At 48.3% G+C, this 18,797-nt stretch overlaps 6 protein-coding genes across 6 annotated transcripts; 2 read left to right on the top strand and 4 right to left on the bottom strand.

Annotated features, from left to right (window-relative positions):
• Positions 1 to 1,046: 1,046 nt before the first annotated feature.
• Positions 1,047 to 2,486, bottom strand: GGI43DRAFT_169282 (aromatic alcohol reductase). The gene is made up of 2 exons (XM_083199686.1): positions 2,317 to 2,486; positions 1,047 to 2,266 (listed from the first exon to the last, which is right to left on the bottom strand). The coding sequence occupies exon 2, from the start codon at positions 2,131 to 2,133 to the stop codon at positions 1,111 to 1,113; it is 1,023 nt and encodes a 340-aa protein (XP_083065439.1). The 5' UTR covers positions 2,134 to 2,266; positions 2,317 to 2,486; the 3' UTR covers positions 1,047 to 1,110.
• GGI43DRAFT_169275 (pepsin-like aspartic protease) lies at positions 2,462 to 4,315 on the bottom strand. The gene is made up of 3 exons (XM_083199685.1): positions 3,921 to 4,315; positions 3,733 to 3,859; positions 2,462 to 3,663 (listed from the first exon to the last, which is right to left on the bottom strand). The coding sequence occupies exons 1-3, from the start codon at positions 4,186 to 4,188 to the stop codon at positions 2,790 to 2,792; spliced, it is 1,269 nt and encodes a 422-aa protein (XP_083065440.1). The 5' UTR covers positions 4,189 to 4,315; the 3' UTR covers positions 2,462 to 2,789.
• Positions 4,316 to 5,265: 950 nt separating this feature from the next.
• On the top strand, positions 5,266 to 7,207 carry GGI43DRAFT_429771 (protein kinase RIO1; the record flags this gene model as incomplete). The annotated part of the gene is made up of 2 exons (XM_083209160.1): positions 5,266 to 7,038; positions 7,097 to 7,207. The coding sequence occupies exons 1-2, from the start codon at positions 5,467 to 5,469 to the stop codon at positions 7,205 to 7,207; spliced, it is 1,683 nt and encodes a 560-aa protein (XP_083065441.1). The 5' UTR covers positions 5,266 to 5,466.
• A 274-nt stretch (positions 7,208 to 7,481) lies between these two features.
• GGI43DRAFT_169286 (transcription factor domain-containing protein) lies at positions 7,482 to 10,753 on the bottom strand. The gene is made up of 8 exons (XM_083199687.1): positions 10,502 to 10,753; positions 10,159 to 10,392; positions 9,849 to 10,095; positions 9,487 to 9,774; positions 9,168 to 9,419; positions 8,210 to 9,109; positions 8,031 to 8,143; positions 7,482 to 7,962 (listed from the first exon to the last, which is right to left on the bottom strand). The coding sequence occupies exons 1-8, from the start codon at positions 10,599 to 10,601 to the stop codon at positions 7,859 to 7,861; spliced, it is 2,238 nt and encodes a 745-aa protein (XP_083065442.1). The 5' UTR covers positions 10,602 to 10,753; the 3' UTR covers positions 7,482 to 7,858.
• Positions 10,754 to 10,882: 129 nt separating this feature from the next.
• GGI43DRAFT_169342 (RNA dependent RNA polymerase-domain-containing protein) lies at positions 10,883 to 15,442 on the top strand. The gene is made up of 3 exons (XM_083199688.1): positions 10,883 to 11,946; positions 12,006 to 12,794; positions 12,854 to 15,442. Exons 1-3 carry the CDS (start codon positions 11,007 to 11,009, stop codon positions 15,070 to 15,072), a joined length of 3,948 nt encoding a protein of 1,315 aa, XP_083065443.1. The 5' UTR covers positions 10,883 to 11,006; the 3' UTR covers positions 15,073 to 15,442.
• On the bottom strand, positions 15,245 to 17,433 carry GGI43DRAFT_429773 (Arylsulfotransferase domain-containing protein; the record flags this gene model as incomplete). Its single annotated transcript, XM_083209161.1, has 3 exons — positions 15,245 to 15,920; positions 15,977 to 16,615; positions 16,684 to 17,433. The coding sequence occupies 3 exons, from the start codon at positions 17,431 to 17,433 to the stop codon at positions 15,417 to 15,419; spliced, it is 1,893 nt and encodes a 630-aa protein (XP_083065444.1). The 3' UTR covers positions 15,245 to 15,416.
• Positions 17,434 to 18,797: the final 1,364 nt, after the last annotated feature.

Here is an 18,797-nt window from a genome sequence, read left to right on the forward strand (position 1 = left end):
CTGATAGGCGGGCAAGGCGACTCACATGGCAGAGTCGACAACCAGGTTGCTTATGATTAGTCGATGCGATACGGCGACCCTTGTGTTATCTGTGGCTTGAAACGCCCCTCGTAGTTATTACTAACCTGGTTCCAATAGTAGTAATACTACCAGAATAGTTGTGCAACTAATAGCGCCTCTCTAGGCTACAATGGGTAGTATGGTTTGAGAGTCATCCGGTCACGCTTGAGCTGTGCTCCCGAGGCTCTGAGCCAGTCCGCCCACCATGTGAATAAGGGAGAGGCAGACAGCCAAGCAGACAAACCAATAAACACAGTAATTATCATACCTACTAACAATGTACGAAAGTCCTAGTACGGATAACGACAGCGCATAATGCGGGGAAAGCTACTCCGTAGAGGGTCAGGAGGCGGCACTTGAGACCGCCTTTGTTCCTCCTGGATAGCCGGCGCCCATCATACGAGTAATGCAGGCTTTGATTGCACAAGCATGGCTTTTTATGAAGTACTAAACCCGCGGGTAAAACCGTTTCCGCTTACTATTTTCAGGGGGAGGAGATGCAAACGGAGCAAAAGAGCGAGCATCGCCCGAGGAGATGTCGATGGCAGGATTGCCGGATTCTCGGTCTGTGATAGACAAAGAGCATGTACAGGTGCTGCAAGAGGAAGTCGGTATCAACGCGGAATGCGGTATGGGGGCGGCAGCAGTACTGTATACTTCGTATTCTTATTCACAATGCAGCCATTGTTTTGCTGTTTCTGAATACGCAGCGGTATGCAGTACTTTGTTGTCTTACTATATTGCATGTTGGGTCAATAGTATATGCAGCGAACCAACCATCTCAAATGCGTGTTTCCTCCATGCCCCATTCGTCTTCTGGCTTATAACAGGCTATCAAGGCAATACTGCTACCGTACCACTGTATTCTACCCACATTTTACAATTTGATAAGGCCGATAGCGCTGATAAAGATGTAGAATAACCTAATGCGTTTTTGTTTCGTTTCTATTATCTAGGTATTATCTGATAAGCCCAAAACAGACAGCCTCCACGTAGATAAGCTTCGCTGCTATCACCACTTACACGACAGTCACCACCACCCCCATCTCATCACTCGTCTATTACCGATGCATCCATGGCCTCCAGATATGCTTTTACGTCCGTCATCTGCATCCCCCGCGCACTGTTGAGCGTCTTCTCCTGACCCCAAGCAACCCCCCTGCCCTGTGCAAACGTATCCCTGTATTTGACCATGGCGCTGTCCGGCTGCTCGCGCATCTGCCTCGCCAGCTCTTCTTTATCCCACAGCTCGCGCCGGAACCGCGTGCCAAAGTGGCCATCCAATAGATCGCCCACCTGCGCGTATGAGAGCGTGTCGCCGGCCACGTAGACACATTGCTTGCTGGTGCCGCGAGGGTCCAGCACCATCTCTGCCGTCGCCCGGCCAATGTCCTCGGGTGTGGTCAGCGTGATTCGATTATCCCACGAGCCGAGACCGCGCACCGTCTTGGATGCGAGGTCGACGATGCCAAAGTCTGGGACGAAGAGGAAGCTCATGAAGAGGCCCGTCGAGATGATGGTCCATTCCGTGACGTCTTGTTGCCGCAGCATTGCCCGCACGCCCAGCTGCTCGTCGAATAAATCCTGCGAGCTGCCCAGGCCGATGGCGTCGTAGTCCATGCCGAACTGCCATGGGAAGTATCGCACATTGGTTTCCACGTTGGCCTCCAGCGCGGCCCGAGCCAGTTTGGTCTGCGTGCCCGGTGGTAAGCCCATGCCTGTGCAGGACACAACCGTGTCGTATCTGGCAAAGATGGCGGCGAGCTCCGATGCAGAGGCCTGCACCACGTCTGCGGCCTCAAATTGGACGTCCAGCGCTCTGATTTGCTGTATCAGCTTCTTCTTATCCGGCGCGGCAGAATCTAGTGTGGCCTGGCGCAGCGTGACGGTGATCCTGCAGTGATTGCGCTTGGGGTGTCTGGCGAGCGCTTCGAGCACGGCCAGGCCCAGCTCGCCGGCCCCCAAGACGAGGATGTTGGTAGCCATTAGTTTCCGGGGACTGAGTTGCCGTTCCAGGGCCTGCAGATTGGCGAATGTGAGCTGGAAGCGAGGAGGGACATATTCGACAATCATTTAGCGGTAGGTCTCTTATTTAACTTTTTCACGTCTCGTAAATACACATATAGCATTGAGCATCTCTTGGTTCTCATTATGACCTCAGAAACTGGAGCATTTGCAGCCTTCATTGGCTCTCGCCGTCATCTGGCTAATCGGAATTAGACTTGTCAGAGATCAGCAGCAACTCGTCCGACTTACATGCCACCCTGCGTGCTTAGGAATTGCCCTTCTTGGCAATGGCTTCTGACAAATGGCCCCCCTACCCTGTATCCAAATACACGAACAAAATCTTCCCACGTGAAGCAGTAAAATGATTTTAATAGCGTAACTGTCAAACGGAATCTTTTTTAGCAGATTACCAATGCTTATTTTCTTGCTGCCAAGCCGCGCTCGCGAGCGGATTTAAGCTAATCTTCGTGAGAGAAAGGCATGTCATCAAAAAATATTAACAGAGTGGCACTAGTCGCCGAAAGATTGTGGGGATGGATTCATCGGAGATTATTTCATTAGACAAAAGAGTTTAAACAAACTGCTAAACCAACTAGATACTGTGAATACGAGTATTCTAGAACCTTGGCATCATTCCCTCCAAAAGGCATACAGAAAACATATTAACTAGCATTATATCATCTCATCATCCACTTGCAAAAAGCAGAGTTTCGTATCCCCGTTTACAGGGGCTTGTTTGCGAATCCCACAACCTTGTTTGCCATATCGAAGACGGCAAACTGAGCCTTCAAGGCAATGTCTCCCAGCACTGCGAAGGGCGCGTCTTCAGACGACTGGAGTCCTCCAAAGCAGTACACCCTGCTCATCTTTCCATAGTTGATGTACGAACCCGGGATGACGCCTCTGTAAGTGCCAAGCGCGAAAGCAAAGTCGGGCAGGGTTGACTTGCAAGGCACAACCATCATTCCGTAATCATTGTTGAATGTCGAACCGTTAACCTGCTTGTAATAGGCGTTGACAATGTCGATGGGGGCCAAGAGCAGTGAAGTGCCAGTATCGGCGATGGCGTTCCAGACACGAGCGACGTAGTTGGTCTCGTTGCTGCCGATGCGGTAGCCGCTGACAGAAATCTCCCAGAGAGGCGACTGTGGGTTGATGGCGGCATACTGGATGTTGCCCGTGTACTCAGAGGCGTTGATGTAGCCAAAGTTGTAGTTGCCGGGCTGGCCCTTCTTCAGGTTGGCGGTGAAGACTGGCTTCACAAGCTGGTTCTTGATGTTGTCGAGATACGTCAGCTGCCTGTCTGGGCGAACCGTGTTGGCGTTGCTGCTGGCGGCACCGATGAGGCCGGACGAGAAGGTGTCGTCACTAATGTCATCGGAGACAGTGATTGCGGACTCAATGGCCTGCGAGGTAAAGAAGGTGTTTCCAATCTGCACGCGGTCCGTGTAGACGATGCCACTGGCGTTGGAGCCGTCACCGTATTGGATAACCCAGGATTCTCCATCCAAGCGTTTGTTTGTGGTGGAAGCATTTGGCTTGTATAACGTCTGGCCCTCGAGCTGAGACGGGTATGTGTCTGTTGAAAGGACCCAACTAGAGACGATGAGATGTTAGTAACGTGAATTATGTCTCCATCTCTCGGCCTATATCAGAAATACTTACAGGTCTGATGAGCCAGTGTCCAAGTTGAGAGGGAGTGTTTGAGGCGGTGTGCCAATCTGGACAGGAATCACATATTCTGAATCTGCTCCAGGAGCAGGCGTTGCGACACCAGTGCCCGTTTGATTTCCTAATTCTCGACTTAGTTTCTCACAATACTCTCAAGTATTTGTGGGAGAAGGCTAGCTTACCAGCATCAAGAAGTCCACCAAACTTTCGGCGGAGGCCAGGGTTGACCTTGATCGCGTGCTTGATGTGGTTCGGTATCGTAGGGCTATACTTTGCCAAAGCTGCAATATAGGCAGCCGGAGCATTGGATCCCTTCCATCTCTCGTTTTTAATTTGGCGGATGGAGAATTCTTTTCCTTGAGAGGTGGCTGTATCCCTTGACTGGGAGACTGCGGCTGAAGTAGAGCTTGCTAGAGCCGCAATGGCGAGAGTCGTTGCGTGGAACTTCATGATGAAATAAGTCGTATTGCAATCTGAGGAAATATTACACAAGAAAGATAATTTACTGTTCGAAAGCAATCAACTTCCAGCGCCTGTTCTCTCTTTGGAGATGAGATGAAGCGACTGTTGTCGGAAGGGAGACTGGATGGTTACGAATTCTCTACGTCTAATATATAATAAATCTCGAGAGCATACCGGGATGAAACGGCTCTCTGCCCTGAAGATTCCAACGACTTTCTGTCGATTTACAGAATACTGGAGCCCGACTTCTCCTGACATGTCGAGATATCTTGGCCAACCCCGTGATAAACGCCCAAGTCTTGGCTTGGAATGTTATTGAAGAGCATGTGCTGGGGAAATTTGTCGGTCCAGCCAGACAGCATGGGATATCCCGCATGTCCACGGAAACACGACAGCTTCTGAGACACATTATCTCCTTCATGATGATCCTCAAAGGAACGACCGAGACATTGGAGAGGCAGACGCGTGCGTGTAAGCCCCCTTACAACGGCCACGCTACTTGTCAATGGTCACGGATGCATTTCAACGGCGAAATCCTCTTTCTAAGCATACGGACAACGCAACGGATAGTGTAAAGATGACGGCATCGAAATTGGCTATTCTGCATGGCGTTTTGGGTGCTGAGTGCATCTTCCGTGTCTCACTTGAATCACACGGATGAGCTTTTGGGCATATACGCATGAGATGCTGTAGACTCTGAAGATGCTGACCCGACAGATCGCGGCGTTAAGCTCTGATGCAATAAAATAAACTGAGTCATGTGCGATGCATTTTGACTCTTTGACTCACAACTGACGATTCGAGCTTCTATGCAACGGCTGCTTAGAAAACGGACAGGGATGTGAGACTCATAACGGCGGTTTGAAATGAGGAATCAGAGCCAAGCTTCGCCATAGAATGGACGGAGCAGCGGTAGGACTGTTAGAATTTAGTAGATACATCCGCTACATGTACTCATTTTGCTGCTAGTGCCCTGTGAGTCAGTGCAAGACCCCACTATTGGCTGCTACGTCAGTGTATGGAGTGACTTGGCGCAAAGTACCAGCAATTTTTAGCAAGCAGAAATACGCCACCACACGGAAACTCCAAAATTCTAGATAAGATAAAAATCGAAAGTGCTCGACATAATTTTTGTGGTATCAAACTTTCAGACTCGCCAGCATTACCGCAACTGCGCCTCTCTGCGATAACCTTTTGTCCCAAGACAAACAAGACAGGAAAAAAAGGACAATAAGCAGAAACACAGCAAATCACACCAGCAGCAAAATGGACGCTGCAGACGCTGTCGCAGCCTCTCCAGCGGCGCCTCACCAGCCACCATACCAGTATACGGCGAACCAGGGTTACGAGCAGACCGAGGAGGTGCCCCGCGAATTGCTGAGGCAACAGAACGATGCCCCGCAGCCCATCGACGGCGACGACGACGACTACCTCGAGGACATTTTCGACGACGATGACCAGATCGACGACGACGAGGAATGGGCCGCTGACGGCGACCTGACCAAGTCCTACAACCGCCAGAGACAGGCCACTGAGGCTGGTGCCGCTGCGCCGCGGTCCAATGCGCAGAAGCCCAAGGCCAATACTTTTGCGAGTGTCGATGACCAGGTCTCGGCGCTGTCCAAGCACGCCGTCAAGATCCGCCTCGACTCCGTCAAGGAGAATGACGAGCGAGACAAGGACAAGGCCGACCGCGCCACCAGCGAGCAGGTGCTGGACCAGCGCACGCGCATGATCCTGCTGCAGATGATTAACCGTGGCGTCGTCAGCGAGGTTCACGGTGCTATCAGCACAGGTAAAGAGGCAAACGTCTACGACGCAGTGTTACACGATGATGAGACCGGCGCTGCGACGCAGAGGGCCATCAAGGTGTACAAGACAGCCATTTTGGTGTTCAAGGACAGAGAGCGCTACATCACAGGCGAGCACCGCTTCAAGGGCGGCTTCGACAAGGGCAACAACCGCAAGATGGTCAAGCTGTGGGCCGAGAAGGAGTATCGAAACCTGAGGAGAATATACAGCGCCGGCATTCCCTGTCCGGAGCCGCTGGCCCTGAAGCTGCATGTGCTTGTCATGGGCTTTTTGGGTGACAGGAAGGGCTGGGCGTATCCTCGACTACGTGATGCGAACTTGAAGGGCGACGATGTGGACCAGCAGTGGCAGAATCTCTATGTCCAGCTTTTGGGCATTATGCGACGAATGTACCAGATCTGTAGGCTGGTGCACGCCGATTTGAGCGAGTACAACATTCTTTACCACAACGGCAAGCTGTATATTATCGATGTGTCGCAGAGTGTAGAGCCCGATCACCCTCGATCGCTGGAGTTTCTGCGTATGGATATCAAGAACGTGGGTGATTTCTTCCGTCGCAAGGGCGTGGACACACTGCCGGATCGAGCCATCTTCAACTTCATCACCGTGCCGGAAGGACCAGTAGAGGAGCCTGCCATGGGCGAAGCGATTGCGAAGCTCTACGAGACACGGCAATCTGCTACCAACGAGGAGGAGGCTGCTGCTGAGGAGGTTGATACAGAAGTCTTCCGAAACCAGTACATTCCTCAGACACTGGAGCAGGTCTATGACGTTGAAAAGGATGTCAAGAGACTTGGTCTGGGAGAGGGCAATGAGTTGGTGTATAGCAAGCTGCTGGCCGATCAGGTTGTCGCTCCCAAGGCTGATGGAGAAGACAAGGATGCGGATGAAGAGGATGATTCAGAGGACGAGTCTGGAGAGGGAGCTTCTCTTGGCGATGATGATGACGAGTCTGGTGATGACGAGAGCCGGTTTGAGAAGGGAAGGCCTAGAGGTCGCAAATTCGAAGATAAGGACGAGAAGAAAGTAAGTTGCCTTCTATCTTTGAAAGAATATGAAGAACTTTTTGCTGACATATTTATAGCTACATAAACAGGCCGTCAAGGAAGCAAAGCGCGAGAAGCGACAGGAGAAGATGCCCAAGCATCTGAAGAAGAAGCTCGTTTCTAGCACGTCAAGAAAAACGAAAAAATAAAGGTAAAAATAAAATAAAATAAGAAGTTAAAGGTAGATTTTGGGAAAAGGATACAAAAAATAGCATTTTGACTACTCTTTTTCTACTGATTTGCTTCTGTGATGTTGGTGTTGCTGATGTCCTGATTTAGAGCTGATTCTAATGCCTTGGATGATGAATGTATATGCACAGTAGCACAGGAGACATGTTGAATGATGAGCATCGATCGTCGCAAACTGCAGTTCTGGAATGGCGGTTTATCAACATGAGTGTGTAACCCCGTTTTCGGGCTCTGATTGCGATCTGAATATGAGAGCTTTATCTCATAACTGGATGATCAAAGAGAGCGCTGACAACTGTCTCCTGGCTACCATCACATTGTGCCATGCATGACTGAAGTTTATTCGTAAGAATATCATTATAAATATATCATAGTCTATATGCAAATCCAATAATTCCAATAACTGCACACCACTCACTCCCTTGTACAAAAAACGAGCGAAGAAAAAGCCAACACCTTCCAATTTTTCATACTATGGGGTATCCATCATCATCGTCATCCATAGTTGTTGTAACCTACTTCCTACGTTTCTACTGATAAAAACGTTGGCGGAAAAAAGAAAGAAAGAAAAATGAAAATAAAAACTACGTCATACAAGCAGCTGTCTGAAATTAAAAGTAGTACTGCTGCTGGTGATTTTGACCAGGCGGTGGCTGTGCCAAGAAATCAAAGTTGAAGGCATCCATGCCCGTGTTCCATGGGTCAGGAGGGGATTCTGATTGCATCGGTTAGCTTACTTCTATATGTAAATGGCATACTGATGCGATAACGAGTACTACTTACCAACCCAAATAGAATCGTAGAGTTCCATGGGAGCATTAAATTGCATCGGGTCGACAATAGGTGGGATACCATCCATGGCAAGGTTGCCAGGCATTTGCTGAGGATAGCTCATCCTAATATAACCAAGTTAGCTTTCAAATGAGGTTCTAACTGAAAAGAAAATCTACTCCTTCACTTACGCAGACATGTCCTGCATAGATGAGCCGTTCTGCATCTCGGCCATAGCCATCGCTGCGTCTTCGCGAGGATCTGCACCCGGTGGCACGGGTCGGTATGAAGGATTCGAGATCATGGCATTATAATTGCCCTGGCCATTAAGTCCAAGGTGTAGCAAGGGAGTTCGACTTCCGCTGGCGGCTGCAGACATATCGCCATCTCGCTTGAGGCTCGACATGTTGACTTGTCCATGGTCGTAGATGTTTTTGAGTGCGGTAAGCGCTCTCCATAGGGGTCCTGAGAGCTCGATATCCTTGTCTGTCTTGGCGACATGAGCCTCTGGAGAGCTGACATCCTTGGCTGCGGTTGCAGAAAGAGCTTCAATCAAATCTCCCTGGAGCTGTCGCACTTCGGGGTCGGACTTGGTATCGGAAAGGAGACCAAGCAGCAAAGCCGACGATAGACCGTGGTAAGTAAAGGCCCAGCTTCGCGTCGGGATCACCGAAAGCTGATGCATGGAGAGGAACATCTTCACAGTGTCGGTCAAGTTGACTCTGCATTTCTCTGAGAGAGCTGCCTTTTGTGCTGGATTAAAGGGGCAGTCCCTTCGAAGTGCCGGCCGACACGCCACAGATATAACAAAGGACGTATGGAGGTGGATGGCGAAGAATTGAAGACGGTCCAATGCTGTCTTGCACTTCTCTTTGTCTTGCATATGGGGGGCCGCACGATTACGAAGACCTTCAACCGCCTCGCAATTATCGATTATCTGTTCGTAACTGGCGGTAGCCATCACATCGGGGTTAAGTCGGCGCGAAATGATCTCGACAAGATTGTACATCATTTCCAAGTAGGTGTAGTTACCGATGGCTGTGTCTATGTTGTGGGGAATTGGACAGCTCGGAATATTTGTCATTGAGCTCCTATGCATAACCACTATTAGCTTGCATTCTTTATCTCGGGTGAAAAGTGCAAATTTACCGATCAAACGATAGAGATGTCAAGGTGTCGTGCCAGACGCATGTCCACCATAGCCTGCGCCGAATCATTTCCTTTGACTTGGCGGTGAGAGGTGAGCTTTCGCGACTGCCACGAATTGCTGGGCGATGCAGCCCCAAGGACTGGGCGAGACGGCATGTAAGGCCCGTGAGAGCCCACGATGCTTCAGCTTTCATGTCATTGAGAAGAACAAAGTTGGTCAACAGTAATGCTTGGATCGAGTCAAACGATGGTCTGCATAGCACATTGTTAGAGAGACTAGAGCAAAGAAAATAAAAAGGTGTAAAGCAAAAGGATTTACCTTAATAGAAAGTTTGCTAGCCGGAGTAAGTGGAATGAGATCTGTATATACTTTTGCGAATCCTTTGTGCGAATATGGTACGGCGATTCATGGTACTGGGAGCCAACTGCCAAGACTGCGAAGAGAATGGCAAGCCAGGAGGCTGTCACTGGTTTTGATGCTCTGCCAGTCTTGGTAGCATTTCGAGATCGATCTTCCAAATAAATCATGAGATCGGATTCAAGTTCATCGATATCAATAACGAAGCCCCAGAAAGGTTGCGGAATCTCTTTGTAGGTACGGAACAACCTATGAAATACGACATTAGTATCACGGTGTCATTCACATATCACCAAACGTGATTTAACCAAGTAGTGACATACTTCATGACCTCTCTATCTGACGGCAACTCGGTGGCGATATCACGAGCAATGCGTTGAAGATGAGTAGACGACATAAGAGGAAACGGTGCTGAGGTATCAAGCCCCAGGATGGAGCGCATGTCCCGGCGAATGCTGGTTCCATCGTCCTTGTCATTTGGCGATTGCTCTCCGAGCAAGGCCGGTATACTGTTTTGTCCAACATAGCGATCAGGTACTGATTCAGCATCTTCTGGGTTGGTGGAGAGGCCTACGTAATATTGTCATTTAATAAATATGCCCGTAAATGCATGCTACGATGCAATTGACTTACCAATTGTCGGCGGCCAGCTGTCCTGGCGCTCGGCTTTCACATTGTCATCTCCATCAGATAGAGAGCGTGCCCTCTTGCGGCTGTGAGACGCAGCAGTGGCAGTGTGCTTGCCCGCCGATGATCGATTTGGCTTATAAGAGCAGAGCTGAGGGTGTTCGCGCTTCACGCAGTTTTCGCAAGGCTGCTGGTTGTCACACTTGACTTTGCGCTGCCGACATGGCCAACACGCAGTCCCTGTAGTTGCATTAGTCGCGCGGCAGTTATACGAGAGCTTGAGCGAATCCGATAGGAGAAAATTTGCGCACTATTGAGCTGTGCGATTGCGGTTGGGGGATTTTCTTACCATACCGAACTTTCCGATGCGAGTGGATGATGCGGCTTGCCTCCTCAGGTGTCAGATCTTCAACTGGCACCTGTTCGTCCGCGTCGGCACTTTCAGTCATGATTGGGGTTGATGTAAGAATCTTAATACAAAGATCGTTTTCAATTGCACGCTGTGGAGTCGATTGTCCAATGAGTTTGTGAGTGCTCCCTCAGTCTGGTGCAGTTCATCAACGCCGAACACCGAGCATCTCCACGAGAGCAAGTGGCGGAGGATATGAGCTGAGTGAGCTGAGAGCGGATCATCTGATGGTCCGCGCGCTTGAAGGTTCAATTCACGTGATATTGCACGTGAAAGAGCCTCCGAAGGTGGCATTCGGCGAAGCTCCGCAATCGCGGGAACGGCTTGGCTAGAGCCCACAGTCAGCTAATGGAATACGACAAGAAGCGGGCGAGTCAGTAAAGTAGGTCGGTAAGCTTTCTGCTACTACGAATGCTGCCAGTAGCTTCAGGGCGCTAGATACACAATGGCGTCTGGCCCTCTGGGGTCTCGTTCGCATAAGAAATCTGCTGAGGAGCTGGACCGTATTATTCGAAGGCTCAATGACAACTTTGCACTGCAGCTTCGCAAACCCGATGTGACGCTCTCTCCTCGCAAGAACCGAGAGCGTCGACGAAATGATGAAGAAGCTCGAGTTGACAGCATATACCAGAAAATCCGACAGTTGTATTATACAAGAGATGATCGACTGGCCGCATATATAGGGCATTTTGAGCAGCGTGGGCGCTTGATCTTGTCCAGGTCTATATCTCGCAGCTCCAGTAATAGCACATCTGCAGCAAATCGAGCGCTTCTTCAGCAATGCCTGCTGGATATCCTCTCCGAAGTATATGATCCAGAATCGCGACAATGGAGCAAGAGAGAGTCTGAAGAATTACCGGAAGGTTCTCCGAAACGAGCTAAAGGTCGTTTATATGAGCATCATGATGCCGTAGATGCTCTTCCAGTTCGCTCCAGAGATTCTTTTGCGAATATTAGTACAGTGATAGCTTCTGAGAATCGATCTCGAGGAGAAGCCGTCCAACCACTTTCCCAACAAGGGCGGTCATTTCTCTCAGCGCGAACATCATTTCATTCTGAAGTGTTTTCTACCCAAACGCAAAATGAATCCTTTATTAGTCAAACATCTGTTGGCTCCGAATCACCAAATCATTCAGATAACGATCCATATTCACAAACCACAGTGGCCAATTTTTCGTCAGAAGCGTCTAACTCGAGCCAAGAGGACGATGTACAGCAACAACCTGCGAAGTTCTCTGCTCGTGGGAAAGAGAAGCTCAATGGCCGATCCCAGTACCCTAGCAATTCTCAATCTCAAACTGTTGTATCTTCATCAAGTCAATCCCGTCAAGACAGCAGTGACAGCGTAGGCAGACCTCTAGAAGAAATGTTTGCCAAGATTTGGCGTAAGTATACGCGCCTGCTAGTAGCTACGCAGTTTGTAACTAATGAAATCATGAAATAGCTAAATTACCTCATCCTGAATTAACAGGGGCTCCTCTGGCTGTCATCTGGGAGATTACCAGGGCTGCTCTTCATTGCAACGTTTCACTGGATCAGTTCGATCTATTGTATGAACCTAACGATAAATGGCACGACCAGCGTAACCTGAGAGATACAATCTCCAAGCACCATCTCTTCCACGGCAAAAGCTTACCTCAGCCTAGCGATTCAGGTGCGTGGCAAACGGCATTAGAAAATTTCCAAACCAAAGTGAAGACTGTCGCACTCTCGGCAGAATTGGCTTATAACCAGGATCCAACTGGACCGCTGTATAATCTTCGCCTGCACCCTTTAAAGCTCGAGCTAGGTCATCGACTGGCGCGTCGATTCGGTGCTGACCGATTCCTGGAGATAACCTTTCCACCACCGTCTGCATCATCGGATGATAAACCAAAGATACTCGAGCACGACAAATATGGCCTTGAAAAGATTGTAGATTGGCTCATAAGATCTTGTCATTATTTTCTTGGGCGATTCTGGAGACCATTCTTCGTTCGCACCGTCAAAGGAAAGAAAGCTTCAAAGGCGAATAAAGGCGCCCCTCCTGAGAGACTATATCTTTTTGCTTACGATGGCGATAATTTTCGTAACCCCAACACCTCAGACGGTATCCCGCGGCTGCAAGAAGCACTCGAGATTAAGAATCGCAGAAAAATGAAGCTAAGCGATCTACTGCGATGGGCTATTAGCATTGATAAGAAGCATAATTCCGAACAGCCTGTTACTAAACTATTTTCTCGTTTGGCACTAAGTAAGCTATTGTATCATCTCTCTGCACCGAGGAGTGCCGTACTGACAAAATTATACAAGGCCTTAGTCGAACCTGGCCTACTGTTGAACTTGAACGGCACCAGATTCGCATCCGACCCACAGATTTGAAGGATTTGAGGGAACCCGGTGGAAAGGTGATGAATGATGGTATTGGTCGCATTTCGCTAAGTCTGGCTAAGAAAGTCACTGAATTGCTTGGGCTGACAGATTGCCCGAGCTGCTTCCAAGGTCGACTGGGAAGCGCAAAAGGTATGTGGTTAATTGATGTTGACAGCGAAGGAGATTTTGAGGAAGATTTCGAGGAAGATTGGGTCGAAATATACCCGTCACAAACGAAATGGGAATGCGATTTCAAAGATGTGCACCACCGAACTCTTGAGATACGCAACTGGCCTTCGGAACTGAAATCGGCTTCTTTAAATCAACAATTCATCCCGGTGCTGGAAGCGCGGTCAATACAGCCGGGGTTAATGCGGCGGATAATGTCTGAACACCTGCAGAGAGCCCTGAACGCCGATCTTGGAGAGCAAAAGGACGCTATGGAGGACCCTATGAGTCTTCGGTTATGGATTCATCAATCCGGGCCCTCAAAGAACGACCGGTCGTTGGATGGGCATGCGGAGTTTCTAGCTGGTCTACCTAATAATAGCGCCGATAAAGTAGCTTTTCTGCTTGACTCCGGATTTGATCAGAGGAGATTGGAGCTTCTGAAGGATGTTGTTTTGGAAATGTGCAACAAGAAGGCTGATACTCTAAAGACCAAGATGAACATCACCATTCCCTGTTCAGCGTACATCTACATGGCCGCCGACTTCTCATCTACTCTCGAGGAAGGAGAAGTGCATCTTTCTTTTTCCACAAAATTCCAAGCTGAAGGGTTCTCAGACACGCTACTGGAGCAGATGGATATTTTGGTAGCAAGGGCTCCGGCCCATTTACCCAGTGACATCCAGCGAGTCAAAGTAGTATCCCGGCCTGAGCTTCGGAAGCTGAAGGATGTCATTATATTTTCAACGAAAGGAGCTACTCCTCTTGCCGACAAACTGTCGGGTGGTGACTATGATGGCGATATAGCATGGGTATGCTGGGACCACACTATTGTGCAGAATTTCAAAAATGCAGAAGTACCAACGCCGATGGATTTCATCGAAGAGGGATATCTGCGCAAAAAAACTACAAAATTTAGGAGTATATTGGACAGCGTCGCAAGTGGCGACTACAACAAGAACGAGGATCACCAATCCAAGCACCTTGAAGATGCTTGTTTAGACTTTATATCTCAGGCATTTTTGTTTAATCTGCAGCCTTCGTTTTTGGGTAAATGTACAAAGTATAAAGAAAGACTATGCTATATGCGGAATTCGGTTCAAGATGAACCTGCTATTCATTTGAGCCACTTGCTTGGCTACTTGGTTGATCAGAGCAAACAGGGCATTGAGTTCACTGATGAAGATTGGAAGCGATTTCTTAAAAATAAACTTCGAATGAAGGGCTTTTACTTGGATGATCCTGAATATTCGAAAGAAAAAGGGGAAAGGCCCAATGTCAGAGGCCGGTTGCATATTCTTGATTACTTGAGGTTCGATGTTGCTGAAAAAATCATTCACGACGTCTTGAAAGATCTCAGCGACAAAATCAATGCCAATGGCGCAATAGCATATGACGAAGACCTTACCAAGTTGTACAATATGTATGATGAAAGAGCGAATGGGCAAGATGAATATTTTTCATGCTGCAGACAACTGCGAACGTATCTCCGAGAGAAGATTGACGCACTTCGGGACGAGTGGAGAATCAGCATGAGCACGCACAAGGAGATCAAAGGAATCGAAAACTCCACGTTTACTAACAAAGTAGAGGCTATATATCAGAAATGGCTTGATATCAAACCTCCAGAAGAGCTACTCGCGAGCGGCCACTTTCCAGAGCTACTTCATGATCCTTATAAAGACTCGGCTACGAGTAATTGGGAGCTCCTTAAAGCTTCAACTACTTTCAAAAGGCACAATAACTCTATTTTTGCCTGGCACATGGCTGGAAAGCAGCTAGCATACATCAAAGCGATGGCACATCGTGTCCCAGGAGAGACATCCAAGGTGATGATGATACCAGAGATGTGGGGTATCTTGCGGCCGGACAAAAAACTCATCATGTCTCTTTCAAGGCAGCGGGAGGCAGCTCGAGATCCAGAGAGTGTAGTAGCTCTCGAAGAGGTCTATGAGATTGACGATGATGGTACCGTTATTGATGATGCCTGATTCCACCGAGGACTGTACAACAGTTATTGAAAACAAAGGTTGTGGTATTTTGTTATTGGATATGTGAACGCTGAATGAATAGCCCCCCCCCCCTTTTTTTTTTTTTAGCATGAACGATGTTGGGATGAGAAGCTAGAGATGAGATATGATAGCACGACATGAACAATGAGAGATGATTCACGATTTTTTAGGCTGTTCTAAGACACCCTGTTGTTGCTACACATTACTTCATCAATGCCTCTATCTATGACCTGTATGACGCTTTCCTTATGTTTCTTGATCTAGGAATAATTCATTATTTATTTATTACAGCAATATGCTGCTAATTTGCTTTATTATACCTCTCAATCTCTCATATCGACCATTCTGTATCCTTCTTCTCCATGGCCACGCCTTAATCTCGCCCTCCTTCTCCAATAGAATGCTCCTGCATAAAAGATGCCCACGACACTGAATACTGACCCTCCCATAAATCCCAATGTACCGGTGCTTAGACTTTGTTCGTCCGAAGAGATTGATGGAGATGGAGATGGTGGCGACGGTGGTGAAGGAGACGTCGGTGGTGGTGGAGGCGATTGCGGTGATGGAGGAGGTGGTGGTGGAGGGATTGATGGCGGCTTCAGGCTAGTTATATCGCTTGTGACAATGGCAGGCTGACCATCATTTTCAAGATCGATGACAATGGTTGAACCAAGGACTTCGCCGGAGGCTGATACAGCTGCTGCGGCGAGGTACCGGCGAGCAATATCTTGTGTGGCGAGAGGGATAATGGTCTCGAATCCTTGACGAGGAGATTCAGCGATGAAGTTTGTATGGTTATTTATGGTCCTGTGATCGTCGGAAGCGAACTATCTCGGGGTTAGTATCCTGCACTATGAGAGGAGGAAGAGATGGAGTAGCTTACTATGGCCCATGAAGCTACGTCGGTTGCACCGTTCCATGAAACGTAAATGGTGGCCTCCAATGTGCTGCCATTAGGTGCATCAGCAGCCACAGTTGGTGGCCATGGCGGACGTCCAGTCCAATCTCCCTTGTTCACTCTGTAGGCGAACATGTCTGCCAAAACCTCACTGCCAATGATACCTCTTTGGAAGTCCATCACGGGCGTTCCGTCACTTTTATATTCTACAAAACCGGGGTTATGTCCCCATCCTGTCATAACGTTTCCGCTATCCAGCGTCTGGTATCCTCCCATGGCGCCAGAGTCAATGTTCTCTGGGTGGAAGAATTGGCTGACCACTCGGGCAGTGAGGGCGACTGGGTCAATGGCGATGTGGAGAGCGCGAGTTTGGCATTTCTCTTGACAGACACCGCTGTATTCGCCGTGGTTATCGAATAGGGTGATGTGAGTCTCGCTTGTGTTGTTGGACGGGAGGATGCGGGCGTCATGTTGCCAGCCGATGTTGGTGGCTTCGCCGTTGGAGAGATCAGTGAATTGGTTTTTCCTGCCGCCGAGAATCCAGATTGGGTGGCCGTCTTTGCCATCTACGAGAGTGAGAAGGGAAAGATGGCGACTGGAGACGAGATAGTTGCCGTCGTCAGTCTGTAAGTGAAAGCGGTATATTAGCGTTGATGGTTCGTTTATACCCTAAATATCTTTCCGTAGCTTACCTTTTGTATAGAATTGATGTGAAAAAAGTCAAAGCCAGAGTCTGGGCTTAGGCCATAGTCCTCATTATATATGGCATATGAGTCGTTAATGTCAAAGAATCTGGAGGCATGCCAGTCAAAGATTAACTGATTAGTTGCTGCATCGACCTCTTGGAAGCCGCTGTCCATGAGGAGGGCGTTATCTGTCCCTCCCACGGAGCTGCAATCATAAGGAATATTGAAATATGTCGAGAAGATGACACTATCATCTTTGGTGACACTGAGCTCATGCATATCGGCCTCAGCATCGCCGAGCCCTTGCGCTGTGACGGTGTATCTGAGGTTGTAGTCTTCGTCGAAGAAGAGGCAGTTTCCATTGGCATGACCACGAGTGTGGCCGCCCTCCCAGAAGGCAAAGTAGCGTGAGCCGTTAATGATGTGTACGTTTGACGTATACGTATTTTCGTATCTTTGATCCGCGTATATGAGACTCATGTCGCGGGCGTCAAATATCATGGGTCCCGCTTTCCACTCTCCATATACAGTCCCAAGAAAGACGTACGATGCATTGTCGACTTGGTCTTTCTCCCACTTATTTACAAAGAAGACGGGAGCAACAATGGCCGAAGAGCGGAACGTTTGGCTAGGAAAGCCACCTTGGGAGTTGGCCAGGTCTTTGTACTCGGTTGCGTTTCTGATGAGCGGGACATCGGCCAGAGCAGAGTGAGCGAAGAGGAGCGCGGCTGCGCTGATGATTGAAGAAAAGTACATTGCGTTGGGAATTTATAGAAGTTAAAAATGTGTAAATGAAAAGAAGTTATAGAGAATTGAATGGATATAGGACGCTTTCATGAGTATAGTACAAGCTGGGTATCTGAAATGGGACACATCGTAATAGATGCTAGCGATAGTTGAGATTATGCGTATAGTCTTCTTTAAATCGGGCTCAGCAACTCGAAGTAAGCAAAATGAACAAATTAACCGGAAAAGACAGTAAGCAAGTACAGTGAAGAAGAAAATACAATAAAAAATTCGATTATTTCATAAAAAAAATCTTCCAAGTGGGCGCATAGATTTGTTTTTAAAACGAATTCTTGACGCACATCGTCATACGCGGCCCTTTCCCCTTTTTTTCGAACCCACTTACTTCGACTTGTGGCTCCCCAAGTTTGAAGATCGACAGTAACGGCGCCAAAAGTGTTCACAGTTTTGTGAGAAAAAAAGGAAAAGGTCAGGCCTAGTCTCATAGAAAGGATGTAAGCTCTACGTAGCGGCATTCGATAGGGAGATTCTATTCCCGTGCGTGGATCTTTTCCTACGGGGATGGAATTTAGGATGCGGAAGGTCGAATTGGCTTGGCAGAGCGCTGATCTTTGGCGTGGCGAGCTTTTGGAGGTTTGGTTCGCTAAGAGGAATAGGGGAGTTTAGTTTTTATTTTCAGACCGGATGAGGAATATGTGCATGATTAGATGAGACATGTTGGATAAATGGGAAACGCCAAGACGATGGGCGTTGGCGATCTTCTTGGTCTGAAACGAATCGCGGTTGGCGAGGTGCCGGTGAGCCGGTAATGGATAGAGGGGCAGATTTCATGAGGATATTGTATTTTAAAAGGCAATAGAAATTGAAAACTATTGTATCTTGTATTCAAATAGACTGATTGAATTGCATAGGTACAGGACTGGACGCCGTCACTATAGAAATGAGAATATCTTGTGGTGGAAATGCCAGGGTCTGCAAGTGTATGGAGATGGTTGCCGATCGTCAAGCGTCCATCATATTTCTTAGCACGACTAGGTATGAATAGCAGAACGAACCTTCTACTAGTCCTGGGTATTACATCAACTAGGCATTATCAATTTCGACCCATACGGCTAATAAAACTCCATGGACTTTACTTTTGTCGAATTTCAGAGCATAGAAGCAGGAAAACCGGCATCCCGAAAAATCGGAGGCTCGGCTCCGCAGTGGGTCTTGCTTGCGTGGACGTTGCAAGTAATTTCAATCTTCAGGCCGACGATCCGTAGCGACATTCCGGCATGTGGCGGTATGTGGTATATGGCTTTATCTCAGCAGCTGTTTTATGGTACTGAAGATTGACAAAAAGTGAAAAAAAAAAAAAAAAAAAGTTGGGG

Source organism: Trichoderma evansii (genome assembly GCF_050947405.1).
Source record: "Trichoderma evansii strain SZMC 28006 chromosome Unknown GGI43scaffold_2, whole genome shotgun sequence".
Taxonomy (NCBI): domain Eukaryota; kingdom Fungi; phylum Ascomycota; class Sordariomycetes; order Hypocreales; family Hypocreaceae; genus Trichoderma; species Trichoderma evansii.

What these genes read in the sequence shown, in the direction of transcription:
- GGI43DRAFT_169282 (XM_083199686.1), bottom strand. Translation starts at nt 2,133, where the DNA reads ATGATTGTCGAATATGTCCCTCCTCGCTTCCAGCTCACATTCGCCAAT.
- GGI43DRAFT_169286 (XM_083199687.1), bottom strand. Translation starts at nt 10,601, where the DNA reads ATGACTGAAAGTGCCGACGCGGACGAACAGGTGCCAGTTGAAGATCTG. An exon ending in GCATCGGAAAGTTCGGTATG is followed by an intron (nt 10,393 to 10,501) that starts GTAAGAAAATCC and finishes ATGCAACTACAG; the next exon opens with GGACTGCGTGTTGGCCATGT. An exon ending in ACATCTCTATCGTTTGATCG is followed by an intron (nt 9,110 to 9,167) that starts GTAAATTTGCAC and finishes GGTTATGCATAG; the next exon opens with GAGCTCAATGACAAATATTC.
- GGI43DRAFT_169342 (XM_083199688.1), top strand. Translation starts at nt 11,007, where the DNA reads ATGGCGTCTGGCCCTCTGGGGTCTCGTTCGCATAAGAAATCTGCTGAG. An exon ending in AATGTTTGCCAAGATTTGGC is followed by an intron (nt 11,947 to 12,005) that starts GTAAGTATACGC and finishes ATCATGAAATAG; the next exon opens with CTAAATTACCTCATCCTGAA. An exon ending in ATTTTCTCGTTTGGCACTAA is followed by an intron (nt 12,795 to 12,853) that starts GTAAGCTATTGT and finishes AAATTATACAAG; the next exon opens with GCCTTAGTCGAACCTGGCCT.
- GGI43DRAFT_169275 (XM_083199685.1), bottom strand. Translation starts at nt 4,188, where the DNA reads ATGAAGTTCCACGCAACGACTCTCGCCATTGCGGCTCTAGCAAGCTCT. An exon ending in TGGTGGACTTCTTGATGCTG is followed by an intron (nt 3,860 to 3,920) that starts GTAAGCTAGCCT and finishes GTCGAGAATTAG; the next exon opens with GAAATCAAACGGGCACTGGT. An exon ending in GACACTGGCTCATCAGACCT is followed by an intron (nt 3,664 to 3,732) that starts GTAAGTATTTCT and finishes CATCGTCTCTAG; the next exon opens with TTGGGTCCTTTCAACAGACA.